The sequence below is a fragment of the Lactuca saligna genome, chromosome 5 (assembly GCF_052625555.1).
Source record: "Lactuca saligna cultivar CGN05327 chromosome 5, ASM5262555v1, whole genome shotgun sequence".
NCBI lineage: Eukaryota > Viridiplantae > Streptophyta > Magnoliopsida > Asterales > Asteraceae > Lactuca > Lactuca saligna.
Genome location: NC_136421.1, coordinates 244,879,484 through 244,892,727, shown reverse-complemented (window position 1 = coordinate 244,892,727; position 13,244 = coordinate 244,879,484). Strand labels below are relative to the sequence as shown.

The 13,244-nt window shown below is 29.7% G+C and overlaps 1 protein-coding gene across 1 annotated transcript; it reads left to right on the top strand.

Moving 5' to 3' along the window:
• LOC144998767 (uncharacterized) lies at positions 1-815 on the top strand. Its single transcript, XM_078958494.1, has 2 exons — positions 1-504; positions 585-815. Exons 1-2 carry the CDS (start codon positions 1-3, stop codon positions 813-815), a joined length of 735 nt encoding a protein of 244 aa, XP_078814620.1.
• The last annotated feature ends 12,429 nt before the right edge of the window (positions 816-13,244 follow it).

Below are 13,244 nucleotides of genomic sequence, written 5' to 3'. Positions count from 1 at the left end.
ATGCAAGAAATACATGACGAACTCGGCCGTCCTATTCAGCTTACCGACGAGTTTGGCCGCCCTGTTCAACTCACCGACGAGCATGGTGTTCCCGTCAAACTCACCGGCGTCGCCACTACTCAGGGTCACAATCATACCACCATTGGATCAGAGCTTCATGACAAGATCACACCCGGCGTCGCCACCACTGATCAGGGTCATAATCACACCACCATTGGATCAGAGCTTCGTCACAAGACGATGCATGACCAGACAACCGACATCACCATGGGCTCCGAGACGCATGGTGGAACCCACTTCGCTCCGACACCGATCGATTACCTAAAACGTGGCGCCGGTGCAGTCGCTGGTGCCGGTGCAGCAACTGTGGGTGCGGCAGCCGGAGCTGCCAAGGGTGCTGTTACTGGCGGTGGAGCACCGGTGAGCCATACCCAGGCTCATGGTGTTGCAGGTGGCGATGAGAAACAGCTGGAACATGAATCACCCAGCTCTAGCTCCCCTTCGGTAAGATCAAGCATTCAAACTAATTTAATTTTCAGGTTCGATTTTTATAAGCTGCTTGTTTAAAAAACATTGGTTGGCAGTCGGAAGATGACGGAGAAGGAGGGAGGAGGAAGAAGAAAGGTTTGATGCAGAAAATTAAAGAGAAACTTCCTGGACGCCACAAGAAAGAGGAGAAGCAGGCAACCGCACACAGCGCCAACACCAAAGTAAGCAGCGCCGGCGGAGGTCCGGCGGGTATAAGGGTGGAGCATCATGACGAGAAGAAAGGTCCTATGGATAAGATCAAAGAGAAACTTCCCGGCACTCACTGATCTACTCTAGTAATTTTTATCAAATTATCATCCGTTTTCTATTACATGTGTGTTTACGTGGGTGTGTATCTACAGTGTGTAGCTGGATTTTAGATTTTCAATACTATTTGTTGTAATAACTGAGAGAATTCTGTACGAGGTGTATTATAGTATTAAATGTCTTGCTATTTGTATAGCAACGTGTATGTTATGCTATTATTTGTTTTTATATGGTTGTCCGTATAAGGTGGTGTCTTCTCTTAAATTCTAAATTTTATTAAGGGAAAATGATTTAAAAGCCCAACGAAAGCTTCCAAACCATTTAAAAAAATTCAATCATGTTTTGTCTGTTCAAAAAAATCCAACGAACTTAACATTTTGTCTAAAAAATCCAACAAAGTTCCAAACCGTTCAAAACATCCTAATTTTGTTTTGTTTAAGTTCGTTAGGTTTTTTTTTAATAGTCAAAACATTATTGGAGTTTTTTAAACGTTTTGAAAACTTCGTTGGTCTAACAAGTCATTTTTCCGACACGGTAATAAGTCACGTCATATGTTTCTCTTATTTGACTTTCAGGAAAGTGTAACTTAGTTGGGGTTTTTAGAAAAAATGTTAAGTTTGTTGGGTTTTTTTAAACAGACAAAACATGATTCGGTTTTTTTGAACGGTTTGAAAACTTCGTTGGGCTCGTAAGTCATTTTCCCTTTTATTAAAGTTTGATAAATTTACATATTTTTATTTTCCTTTCTATACAAATTTATTAAAAGATTTCTACAAATCATTGAATTCTTCAAAAAGTTTATTGTATTGGCTTTTTTTTTCAGGTTGTCATTGAAATCTATATCGATTAAATATTAACATAACTTATAATAATAATAATAAAGTTTAATATATTGAATTTGAAAATTTTATAATAACATAATACGGAATGTCAATTAAACATATCATTGAATTATGTTTTTTCAATTTGAATATTTTATAATAATAGAATATTGAATGTCTTCAATTAAACATTCTACTGAAAGCAATGTTATTGAAGGTAGAATTTCATATATCTTTTTTGCTAAACATCTAAATATAGTATCTGTTTAGCCTAAAATTTAAATATCGTATTTGCCGTTTTTAATGTTTTTTAATATCATATATACCCAAATTTACTTTTTTGATCATTTTTATTGGTTTATAATTCTTTTTCATAATCTTAAATTATTAAAATTAAAAAAATATTTTAAATAGACAAATATTCCCCTTAGTTCTAAATTTCATTACAATACAGCATATCACGTTGAAATTAATTATGATTTCAATCTGGATTCTTTCATATCGTTGTCATTTACTTACGATCGCACCAACCTCCTATTTCTCTTATTTTCAAGGCCTCTTACATTCAACTACATCACCGATATAAGCTTAAATTTCAGAAACAAAACCAACCAAAACTCCATAACTTTAGACGTAAAATGCATCGGTAATGACTTGAAACTATTAATCATGGTTAACAGGGGAAGTTTGGGTATAACCGGTGTTGTAAAACTCAGTCTACTCAGCGGAGTATTCGGAATCGGCCCTCCACCGAGGCGAGTTTTGTAAACTCGGCAAAAAAATTTTTGGATTAAGTCAAAATCGGTCAACCTCAGTAAAAACTCGGTCAATATCCCTCTAACTCGGGCCTACTCGGTCAACAAAGTCAAACTCGGTCAAACTCGGTAATAAGCCACGTCATATGTTTCTCTTATTTGACTTTCAGGAAAGTGTAACTTAGTTGGGGTTTTTAGAAAAAATGTTAAGTTTGTTGGGTTTTTTTAAACAGACAAAACATGATTGGGTTTTTTTGAACGGTTTGAAAACTTCGTTGGGCTCGTAAGTAATTTTCCCTTTTATTAAAGTTTGATAAATTTACATATTTTTATTTTCCTTTCTATACAAATTTATTAAAAGATTTCTACAAATCATTGAATTCTTTAAAAAGTTTATTGTATTGGCTTTTTTTTCAGGTCGTCATTGAAATCTATATCGATTAAATATTAACATATCTTATAGTAATAATAATAAAGTTTAATATATTGAATTTGAAAATTTTATAATAACATAATACGGAATGTCAATTAAACATGTAATTGAATTATGTTTTTTCAATTTGAATATTTTATAATAATAGAATATTGAATGTCTTCAATTAAACATGCTACTGAAAGCAATGTTATTGAAGGTAGAATTTCATATATCTTTTCGCTAAACATCTAAATATAGTATCTGTTTAGCCTAAAATTTAAATATCGTATTTGTCGTTTTTAATGTTTTTTAATATCATATATACCTAAATTTACTTTTTTGATCATTTTTATTGGTTTATAATTCTTTTTCATAATCTTAAATTATTAAAATTAAAAAAATATTTTAAATAGATAAATATTCCCCTTAGTTCTAAATTTCATTACAATACAGCATATCACGTTGAAATTAATTATGATTTCAACCTGGATTCTTTCATATCGTTGTCATTTACTTACGATCGCACCAACCTCCTATTTCTCTTATTTTCAAGGCCTCTTACATTCAACTACATCACCGATAGAAGCTTAAATTTCAGAAACAAAACCAACCAAAACTCCATAACTTTAGACGTAAAATGCATCGGTAATGACTTGAAACTATTAATCATGGTTAACAGGGGAAGTTTCGGTATAACCGGTGTTGTAAAACTCAGTCTACTCAGCGGAGTATTCGGAATCGGCCCTCCACCGAGGCGAGTTTTGTAAACTCGGCAAAAAAAAATTTGGATTAAGTCAAAATCGGTCAACCTCAGTAAAAACTCGGTCAATATCCCTCTAACTCGGGCCTACTCGGTCAACAAAGTCAAACTCGGTCAAACTCGGTAATAAGCCACGTCATATGTTTCTCTTATTTGACTTTCAGGAAAGTGTAACTTAGTTGGGGTTTTTAGAAAAAATGTTAAGTTTGTTGGGTTTTTTTAAACAGACAAAACATGATTGGGTTTTTTTGAACGGTTTGAAAACTTCGTTGGGCTCGTAAGTAATTTTCCCTTTTATTAAAGTTTGATAAATTTACATATTTTTATTTTCCTTTCTATACAAATTTATTAAAAGATTTCTACAAATCATTGAATTCTTTAAAAAGTTTATTGTATTGGCTTTTTTTTCAGGTCGTCATTGAAATCTATATCGATTAAATATTAACATATCTTATAGTAATAATAATAAAGTTTAATATATTGAATTTGAAAATTTTATAATAACATAATACGGAATGTCAATTAAACATGTAATTGAATTATGTTTTTTCAATTTGAATATTTTATAATAATAGAATATTGAATGTCTTCAATTAAACATGCTACTGAAAGCAATGTTATTGAAGGTAGAATTTCATATATCTTTTCGCTAAACATCTAAATATAGTATCTGTTTAGCCTAAAATTTAAATATCGTATTTGTCGTTTTTAATGTTTTTTAATATCATATATACCTAAATTTACTTTTTTGATCATTTTTATTGGTTTATAATTCTTTTTCATAATCTTAAATTATTAAAATTAAAAAAATATTTTAAATAGATAAATATTCCCCTTAGTTCTAAATTTCATTACAATACAGCATATCACGTTGAAATTAATTATGATTTCAACCTGGATTCTTTCATATCGTTGTCATTTACTTACGATCGCACCAACCTCCTATTTCTCTTATTTTCAAGGCCTCTTACATTCAACTACATCACCGATAGAAGCTTAAATTTCAGAAACAAAACCAACCAAAACTCCATAACTTTAGACGTAAAATGCATCGGTAATGACTTGAAACTATTAATCATGGTTAACAGGGGAAGTTTCGGTATAACCGGTGTTGTAAAACTCAGTCTACTCAGCGGAGTATTCGGAATCGGCCCTCCACCGAGGCGAGTTTTGTAAACTCGGCAAAAAAAAATTTGGATTAAGTCAAAATCGGTCAACCTCAGTAAAAACTCGGTCAATATCCCTCTAACTCGGGCCTACTCGGTCAACAAAGTCAAACTCGGTCAAACTCGGTAATAAGCCACGTCATATGTTTCTCTTATTTGACTTTCAGGAAAGTGTAACTTAGTTGGGGTTTTTAGAAAAAATGTTAAGTTTGTTGGGTGTTTTTAAACAGACAAAACATGATTGGGTTTTTTTGAACGGTTTGAAAACTTCGTTGGGCTCGTAAGTCATTTTCCCTTTTATTAAAGTTTGATAAATTTACATATTTTTATTTTCCTTTCTATACAAATTTATTAAAAGATTTCTACAAATCATTGAATTCTTTAAAAAGTTTATTGTATTGGCTTTTTTTTTCAGGTCGTCATTGAAATCTATATCGATTAAATATTAACATATCTTATAGTAATAATAATAAAGTTTAATATATTGAATTTGAAAATTTTATAATAACATAATACGGAATGTCAATTAAACATGTAATTGAATTATGTTTTTTCAATTTGAATATTTTATAATAATAGAATATTGAATGTCTTCAATTAAACATGCTACTGAAAGCAATGTTATTGAAGGTAGAATTTCATATATCTTTTCGCTAAACATCTAAATATAGTATCTGTTTAGCCTAAAATTTAAATATCGTATTTGTCGTTTTTAATGTTTTTTAATATCATATATACCTAAATTTACTTTTTTGATCATTTTTATTGGTTTATAATTCTTTTTCATAATCTTAAATTATTAAAATTAAAAAAATATTTTAAATAGATAAATATTCCCCTTAGTTCTAAATTTCATTACAATACAGCATATCACGTTGAAATTAATTATGATTTCAACCTGGATTCTTTCATATCGTTGTCATTTACTTACGATCGCACCAACCTCCTATTTCTCTTATTTTCAAGGCCTCTTACATTCAACTACATCACCGATAGAAGCTTAAATTTCAAAAACAAAACCAACCAAAACTCCATAACTTTAGACGTAAAATGCATCGGTAATGACTTGAAACTATTAATCATGGTTAACAGGGGAAGTTTGGGTATAACCGGTGTTGTAAAACTCAGTCTACTCAGCGGAGTATTCGGAATCGGCCCTCCACCGAGGCGAGTTTTGTAAACTCGGCAAAAAAAAATTTGGATTAAGTCAAAATCGGTCAACCTCAGTAAAAACTCGGTCAATATCCCTCTAACTCGGGCCTACTCGGTCAACAAAGTCAAACTCGGTCAAACTCGGTAATAAGCCACGTCATATGTTTCTCTTATTTGACTTTCAGGAAAGTGTAACTTAGTTGGGGTTTTTAGAAAAAATGTTAAGTTTGTTGGGTTTTTTTAAACAGACAAAACATGATTGGGTTTTTTTGAACGGTTTGAAAACTTCGTTGGGCTCGTAAGTAATTTTCCCTTTTATTAAAGTTTGATAAATTTACATATTTTTATTTTCCTTTCTATACAAATTTATTAAAAGATTTCTACAAATCATTGAATTCTTTAAAAAGTTTATTGTATTGGCTTTTTTTTCAGGTCGTCATTGAAATCTATATCGATTAAATATTAACATATCTTATAGTAATAATAATAAAGTTTAATATATTGAATTTGAAAATTTTATAATAACATAATACGGAATGTCAATTAAACATGTAATTGAATTATGTTTTTTCAATTTGAATATTTTATAATAATAGAATATTGAATGTCTTCAATTAAACATGCTACTGAAAGCAATGTTATTGAAGGTAGAATTTCATATATCTTTTCGCTAAACATCTAAATATAGTATCTGTTTAGCCTAAAATTTAAATATCGTATTTGTCGTTTTTAATGTTTTTTAATATCATATATACCTAAATTTACTTTTTTGATCATTTTTATTGGTTTATAATTCTTTTTCATAATCTTAAATTATTAAAATTAAAAAAATATTTTAAATAGATAAATATTCCCCTTAGTTCTAAATTTCATTACAATACAGCATATCACGTTGAAATTAATTATGATTTCAACCTGGATTCTTTCATATCGTTGTCATTTACTTACGATCGCACCAACCTCCTATTTCTCTTATTTTCAAGGCCTCTTACATTCAACTACATCACCGATAGAAGCTTAAATTTCAAAAACAAAACCAACCAAAACTCCATAACTTTAGACGTAAAATGCATCGGTAATGACTTGAAACTATTAATCATGGTTAACAGGGGAAGTTTGGGTATAACCGGTGTTGTAAAACTCAGTCTACTCAGCGGAGTATTCGGAATCGGCCCTCCACCGAGGCGAGTTTTGTAAACTCGGCAAAAAAAAATTTGGATTAAGTCAAAATCGGTCAACCTCAGTAAAAACTCGGTCAATATCCCTCTAACTCGGGCCTACTCGGTCAACAAAGTCAAACTCGGTCAAACTCGGTAATAAGCCACGTCATATGTTTCTCTTATTTGACTTTCAGGAAAGTGTAACTTAGTTGGGGTTTTTAGAAAAAATGTTAAGTTTGTTGGGTTTTTTTAAACAGACAAAACATGATTGGGTTTTTTTGAACGGTTTGAAAACTTCGTTGGGCTCGTAAGTAATTTTCCCTTTTATTAAAGTTTGATAAATTTACATATTTTTATTTTCCTTTCTATACAAATTTATTAAAAGATTTCTACAAATCATTGAATTCTTTAAAAAGTTTATTGTATTGGCTTTTTTTTCAGGTCGTCATTGAAATCTATATCGATTAAATATTAACATATCTTATAGTAATAATAATAAAGTTTAATATATTGAATTTGAAAATTTTATAATAACATAATACGGAATGTCAATTAAACATGTAATTGAATTATGTTTTTTCAATTTGAATATTTTATAATAATAGAATATTGAATGTCTTCAATTAAATATGCTACTGAAAGCAATGTTATTGAAGGTAGAATTTCATATATCTTTTCGCTAAACATCTAAATATAGTATCTGTTTAGCCTAAAATTTAAATATCGTATTTGCCGTTTTTAATGTTTTTTAATATCATATATACCCAAATTTACTTTTTTGATCATTTTTATTGGTTTATAATTCTTTTTCATAATCTTAAATTATTAAAATTAAAAAAATATTTTAAATAGACAAATATTCCCCTTAGTTCTAAATTTCATTACAATACAGCATATCACGTTGAAATTAATTATGATTTCAACCTGGATTCTTTCATATCGTTGTCATTTACTTATGATCGCACCAACCTCCTATTTCCCTTATTTTCAAGGCCTCTTACATTCAACTACATCACCGATATAAGCTTAAATTTCAGAAACAAAACCAACCAAAACTCCATAACTTTAGACGTAAAATGCATCGGTAATGACTTGAAACTATTAATCATGGTTAACAGGGGAAGTTTGGGTATAATCGGTGTTGTAAAACTCAGTCTACTCAGCGGAGTATTCGGAATCGGCCCTCCACCGAGGCGAGTTTTGTAAACTCGGCAAAAAAAAAATTGGATTAAGTCAAAATCGGTCAACCTCAGTAAAAACTCGGTCAATATCCCTCTAACTCGAGCCTACTCGGTTAACAAAGTCAAACTCGGTCAAACTCGGTAATAAACCACGTCATATATTTCTCTTATTTGACTTTCAGGAAAGTGTAACTTAGTTGGGGTTTTTAGAAAAAATGTTAAGTTTGTTGGGTTTTTTTAAACAGACAAAACATGATTGGGTTTTTTTGAACGGTTTGAAAACTTCGTTGGGCTCGTAAGTCATTTTCCCTTTTATTAAAGTTTGATAAATTTACATATTTTTATTTTCCTTTCTATACAAATTTATTAAAAGATTTCTACAAATCATTGAATTCTTTAAAAAGTTTATTGTATTGGCTTTTTTTTCAGTTCGTCATTGAAATCTATATCGATTAAATATTAACATATCTTATAGTAATAATAATAAAGTTTAATATATTGAATTTGAAAATTTTATAATAACATAATACGGAATGTCAATTAAACATGTAATTGAATTATGTTTTTTCAATTTGAATATTTTATAATAATAGAATATTGAATGTCTTCAATTAAACATGCTACTGAAAGCAATGTTATTGAAGGTAGAATTTCATATATCTTTTCGCTAAACATCTAAATATAGTATCTGTTTAGCCTAAAATTTAAATATCGTATTTGCCGTTTTTAATGTTTTTTAATATCATATATACCCAAATTTACTTTTTTGATCATTTTTATTGGTTTATAATTCTTTTTCATAATCTTAAATTATTAAAATTAAAAAAATATTTTAAATAGACAAATATTCCCCTTAGTTCTAAATTTCATTACAATACAGCATATCACGTTGAAATTAATTATGATTTCAACCTGGATTCTTTCATATCGTTGTCATTTACTTACGATCGCACCAACCTCCTATTTCCCTTGAAACTATTAATCATGGTTAACAGGGGAAGTTTGGGTATAACTGGTGTTGTAAAACTCAGTCTACTCAGCGGAGTATTCGGAATCGGCCCTCCACCGAGGCGAGTTTTGTAAACTCGGCTAAAAAAAATTTGGATTAAGTCAAAATCGGTCAACCTCAGTAAAAACTCGGTCAATATCCCTCTAACTCGGGCCTACTCGGTCAACAAAGTCAAACTCGGTCAAACTCGGTAATAAACCACGTCATATGTTTCTCTTATTTGACTTTCAGGAAAGTGTAACTTAGTTGGGGTTTTTAGAAAAAATGTTAAATTTGTTGGGTTTTTTTAAACAGACAAAACATGATTGGGTTTTTTTGAACGGTTTGAAAACTTCGTTGGGCTCGTAAGTCATTTTCCCTTTTATTAAAGTTTGATAAATTTACATATTTTTATTTTCCTTTCTATACAAATTTATTAAAAGATTTCTACAAATCATTGAATTCTTCAAAAAGTTTATTGTATTGGCTTTTTTTTCACGTTGTCATTGAAATCTATATCGATTAAATATTAACATATCTTATAATAATAATAATAAAGTTTAATATATTGAATTTGAAAATTTTATAATAACATAATACGGAATGTCAATTAAACATGTCATTGAATTATGTTTTTTCAATTTGAATATTTTATAATAATAGAATATTGAATGTCTTCAATTAAACATGCTACTGAAAGCAATGTTATTGAAGGTAGAATTTCATATATCTTTTCGCTAAACATCTAAATATAGTATCTGTTTAGCCTAAAATTTAAATATCGTATTTGCCGTTTTTAATGTTTTTTAATATCATATATACCCAAATTTACTTTTTTGATCATTTTTATTGGTTTATAATTCTTTTTCATAATCTTAAATTATTAAAATTAAAAAAATATTTTAAATAGACAAATATTCCCCTTAGTTCTAAATTTCATTACAATACAGCATATCACGTTGAAATTAATTATGATTTCAACCTGGATTCTTTCATATCGTTGTCATTTACTTACGATCGCACCAACCTCCTATTTCTCTTATTTTCAAGGCCTCTTACATTCAACTACATCACCGATATAAGCTTAAATTTCAGAAACAAAACCAACCAAAACTCCATAACTTTAGACGTAAAATGCATCGGTAATGACTTGAAACTATTAATCATGGTTAACAGGGGAAGTTTGGGTATAACCGGTGTTGTAAAACTCAGTCTACTCAGCGGAGTATTCGGAATCGGCCCTCCACCGAGGCGAGTTTTGTAAACTCGGCAAAAAAAAAGTTTGGATTAAGTCAAAATCGGTCATCCTCAGTAAAAAGTCGGACAATATCCCTCTAACTCGGGCCTACTCGGTCAACAAAGTCAAACTCGGTCAAAGTGTCAAAATTGTCATAAAAAGAAAAAATAATAAAGAATTTCAAGATTAGTATGTATAATACATTTAATGATTTATTATTTAAAACACACATGTAATTATTACTACATATGTATTTTAAATTTTCAATAATTATTTACGAACAATTGTGTGTACTTCAGTTTTATGTATTCAAATGCATCTAATTTTGTTATATATTTCAATCAAATTATGATTTTAACTTATGATTTTGACATATATATAATTTTTTTTTAAATATTTCCACATTAATTATCAAATCCGAGTACTCGCTACTCGACAGTCGGCCGAGTAGGTACCGAGTAGCGAGTTCTACAACCTTGGGTATAACAATAAATTAGTGCATGACACATTGCAATGTTATAGTAAACATTTTGATGCTTCATCGTTTATATTAGGGGTGTGCGCGGTACGGTTTGCTGCGTTTTATACCCAAAACCACAAACCGCCCTGCATATGCGGTTTGAGTTTATCGAAAACCCCAAACCACACCGTGATGCTATAAACCGCGTTGTGTGGTGCGATTTGATGCGGGTGGTTTTGTGCGGTTTTTTGGTTTGAAAAAATCGCCTACATGATGTAACATATTATTAATCTTAAATACGTAATTACAAAATGACATTCTCGCATTTCATTATGATTTAGATGTGAAAAATTAAATTTCATGCAACATTTTATATATAATTTATATCTCTGTTTATTGATACGACGATACTATATTCATTTTTATAACTTATATGTCTGACTAATAGTGTCACTTTTTATAAGATCTATAATTATAGGTGGTTTTTAAAAACAATATTATTAAGAATTAATTAATACCATAATAACAATAATTAAAATACATAGATAGTACTTAACTGGGACATTGAATCAAAAAACATAAACACATATATATACACCCATGCGGTGCGGTTTGGACCGCAATCTTGTAATTATAAACCGCACCACTAAAGTTCTAAATCGCGTTATGCGGTACGGTTTATGCGGTTTGTACGGTTTTATGCACACCCCTAGTTTATATATGGCTTAGTATTATCTTTGTAAAAAAAAACTTACGGATAATTAATAAAGTTTGCATTTACTGCACATAAAAGCATCCTTTTAATTGTTTGAAGGTTCATCTTTATCATTGATTAGAGGCTTGATCCATCAAATTGGTTTTACTCTCTTACATATGAAAGGGGTGTTTGGATTAACTATTTAGCTTATTGCTTATAGCTTATTTGTGGTGGGAATAAGCAATAAGCAATAAGCATGGGAAAAGATGCTTATTAAAATTAGCTTATTTAACCTAATAAGCTAGATTTTATCCAAACACTTAAATTAGCTTATTGTGGGAATAAGCAATAAGCACCTCTTTTTTTCCTATCCAAACACTCCCGAAATATGTCATGAATGCAATAAAGTTGCCTACATTAATTCATTTCGATCCAACAAAACAAAAGTAAAATTAAACTTTCAAAAGCAAACATTTACTTAACCAACATTTATGAAGATGATAAGCAATATTTCAAATCGATTTATCCCAAAAAAAAAAAGAAAAAAAAATCTATTTGCCCAAAAAAATCCAATCATTTTACTCCAAAAATCCAAATCGATTTATCCTAAATATCACTTTTTGATGAACACTTCAAAAAAGCAAAATCGATTCATCCCTCAATCAATGCTATAAACGAAGAGTCACATACATTAGATTAGATTGTGGCTGACAAACTTTTGTCACTCCCGAATGAAGAGTGTGCCGCACTTATAGGAATTGTGTGTGCGTCTTGTATATATGTGTAGAAGACTTCGACCATATCAGAAAGAGTCGATATCCAATTCTCCATTTACATGATTAGGGTTAGATGGTTGAGGGATAAATTGGTCAATCCAATATGGTTAAGTGAAGCACAATTTAGTCAATATGCATTTTTTTTATAAATAATATGATTGTAAATATAAAAAATGATAAAAAAAAATGTTTAAAAAATAGATTTGGGCAAATCCGATATTTAAATTTTTGGACGGACAAATATGATATTTCGACATTTAACAAGGATATATATGAAATTCCTCCTATTAAATTATGTATTGTTTTGTTTTTTCAATTGGCATAGCTCAATATCAATTGAATTCTAACATATTTCATAAAGGTAGAGTTTAATCTATTGAATTTGAATCTCAACATAAGATCTCATAACATGATTATTGGATTATTGAATATCAATTAAACATGTCATCTCATTAAATTAGATATTGTTGATGTTTTAAAATGGAGGTAGTTTAATATGACATCTCATAAAAAAAGATTTTATCAATTGAATGTCAATTAAACATATCATCTCAAATAAATTATTTATTGTGGATGTTTTAAGATGGAACCGTAGTTTAAGAATATATAAGATTTGCCTTTTTTTCAGGAAAAAAAATTATAAAACCAAATCTTTTGGATTTGTAGTCCATTCTAGACTCTTATATCAAATTATAAATAAGAATCATATTCAAACAATTCTCGATTGCAAATAGCAAAAAAACTATTTTGAAAATTTAAAAATATGTGTGAGACGCAACGAACATTTTTAGAAAATCAAAATAATATTTGTTTTTTAGGAACTTCTGCTCTTCTTGGCCATTTCGGATTAAGAAATTGAAGCAATGTGTTAAGTGGGAAAG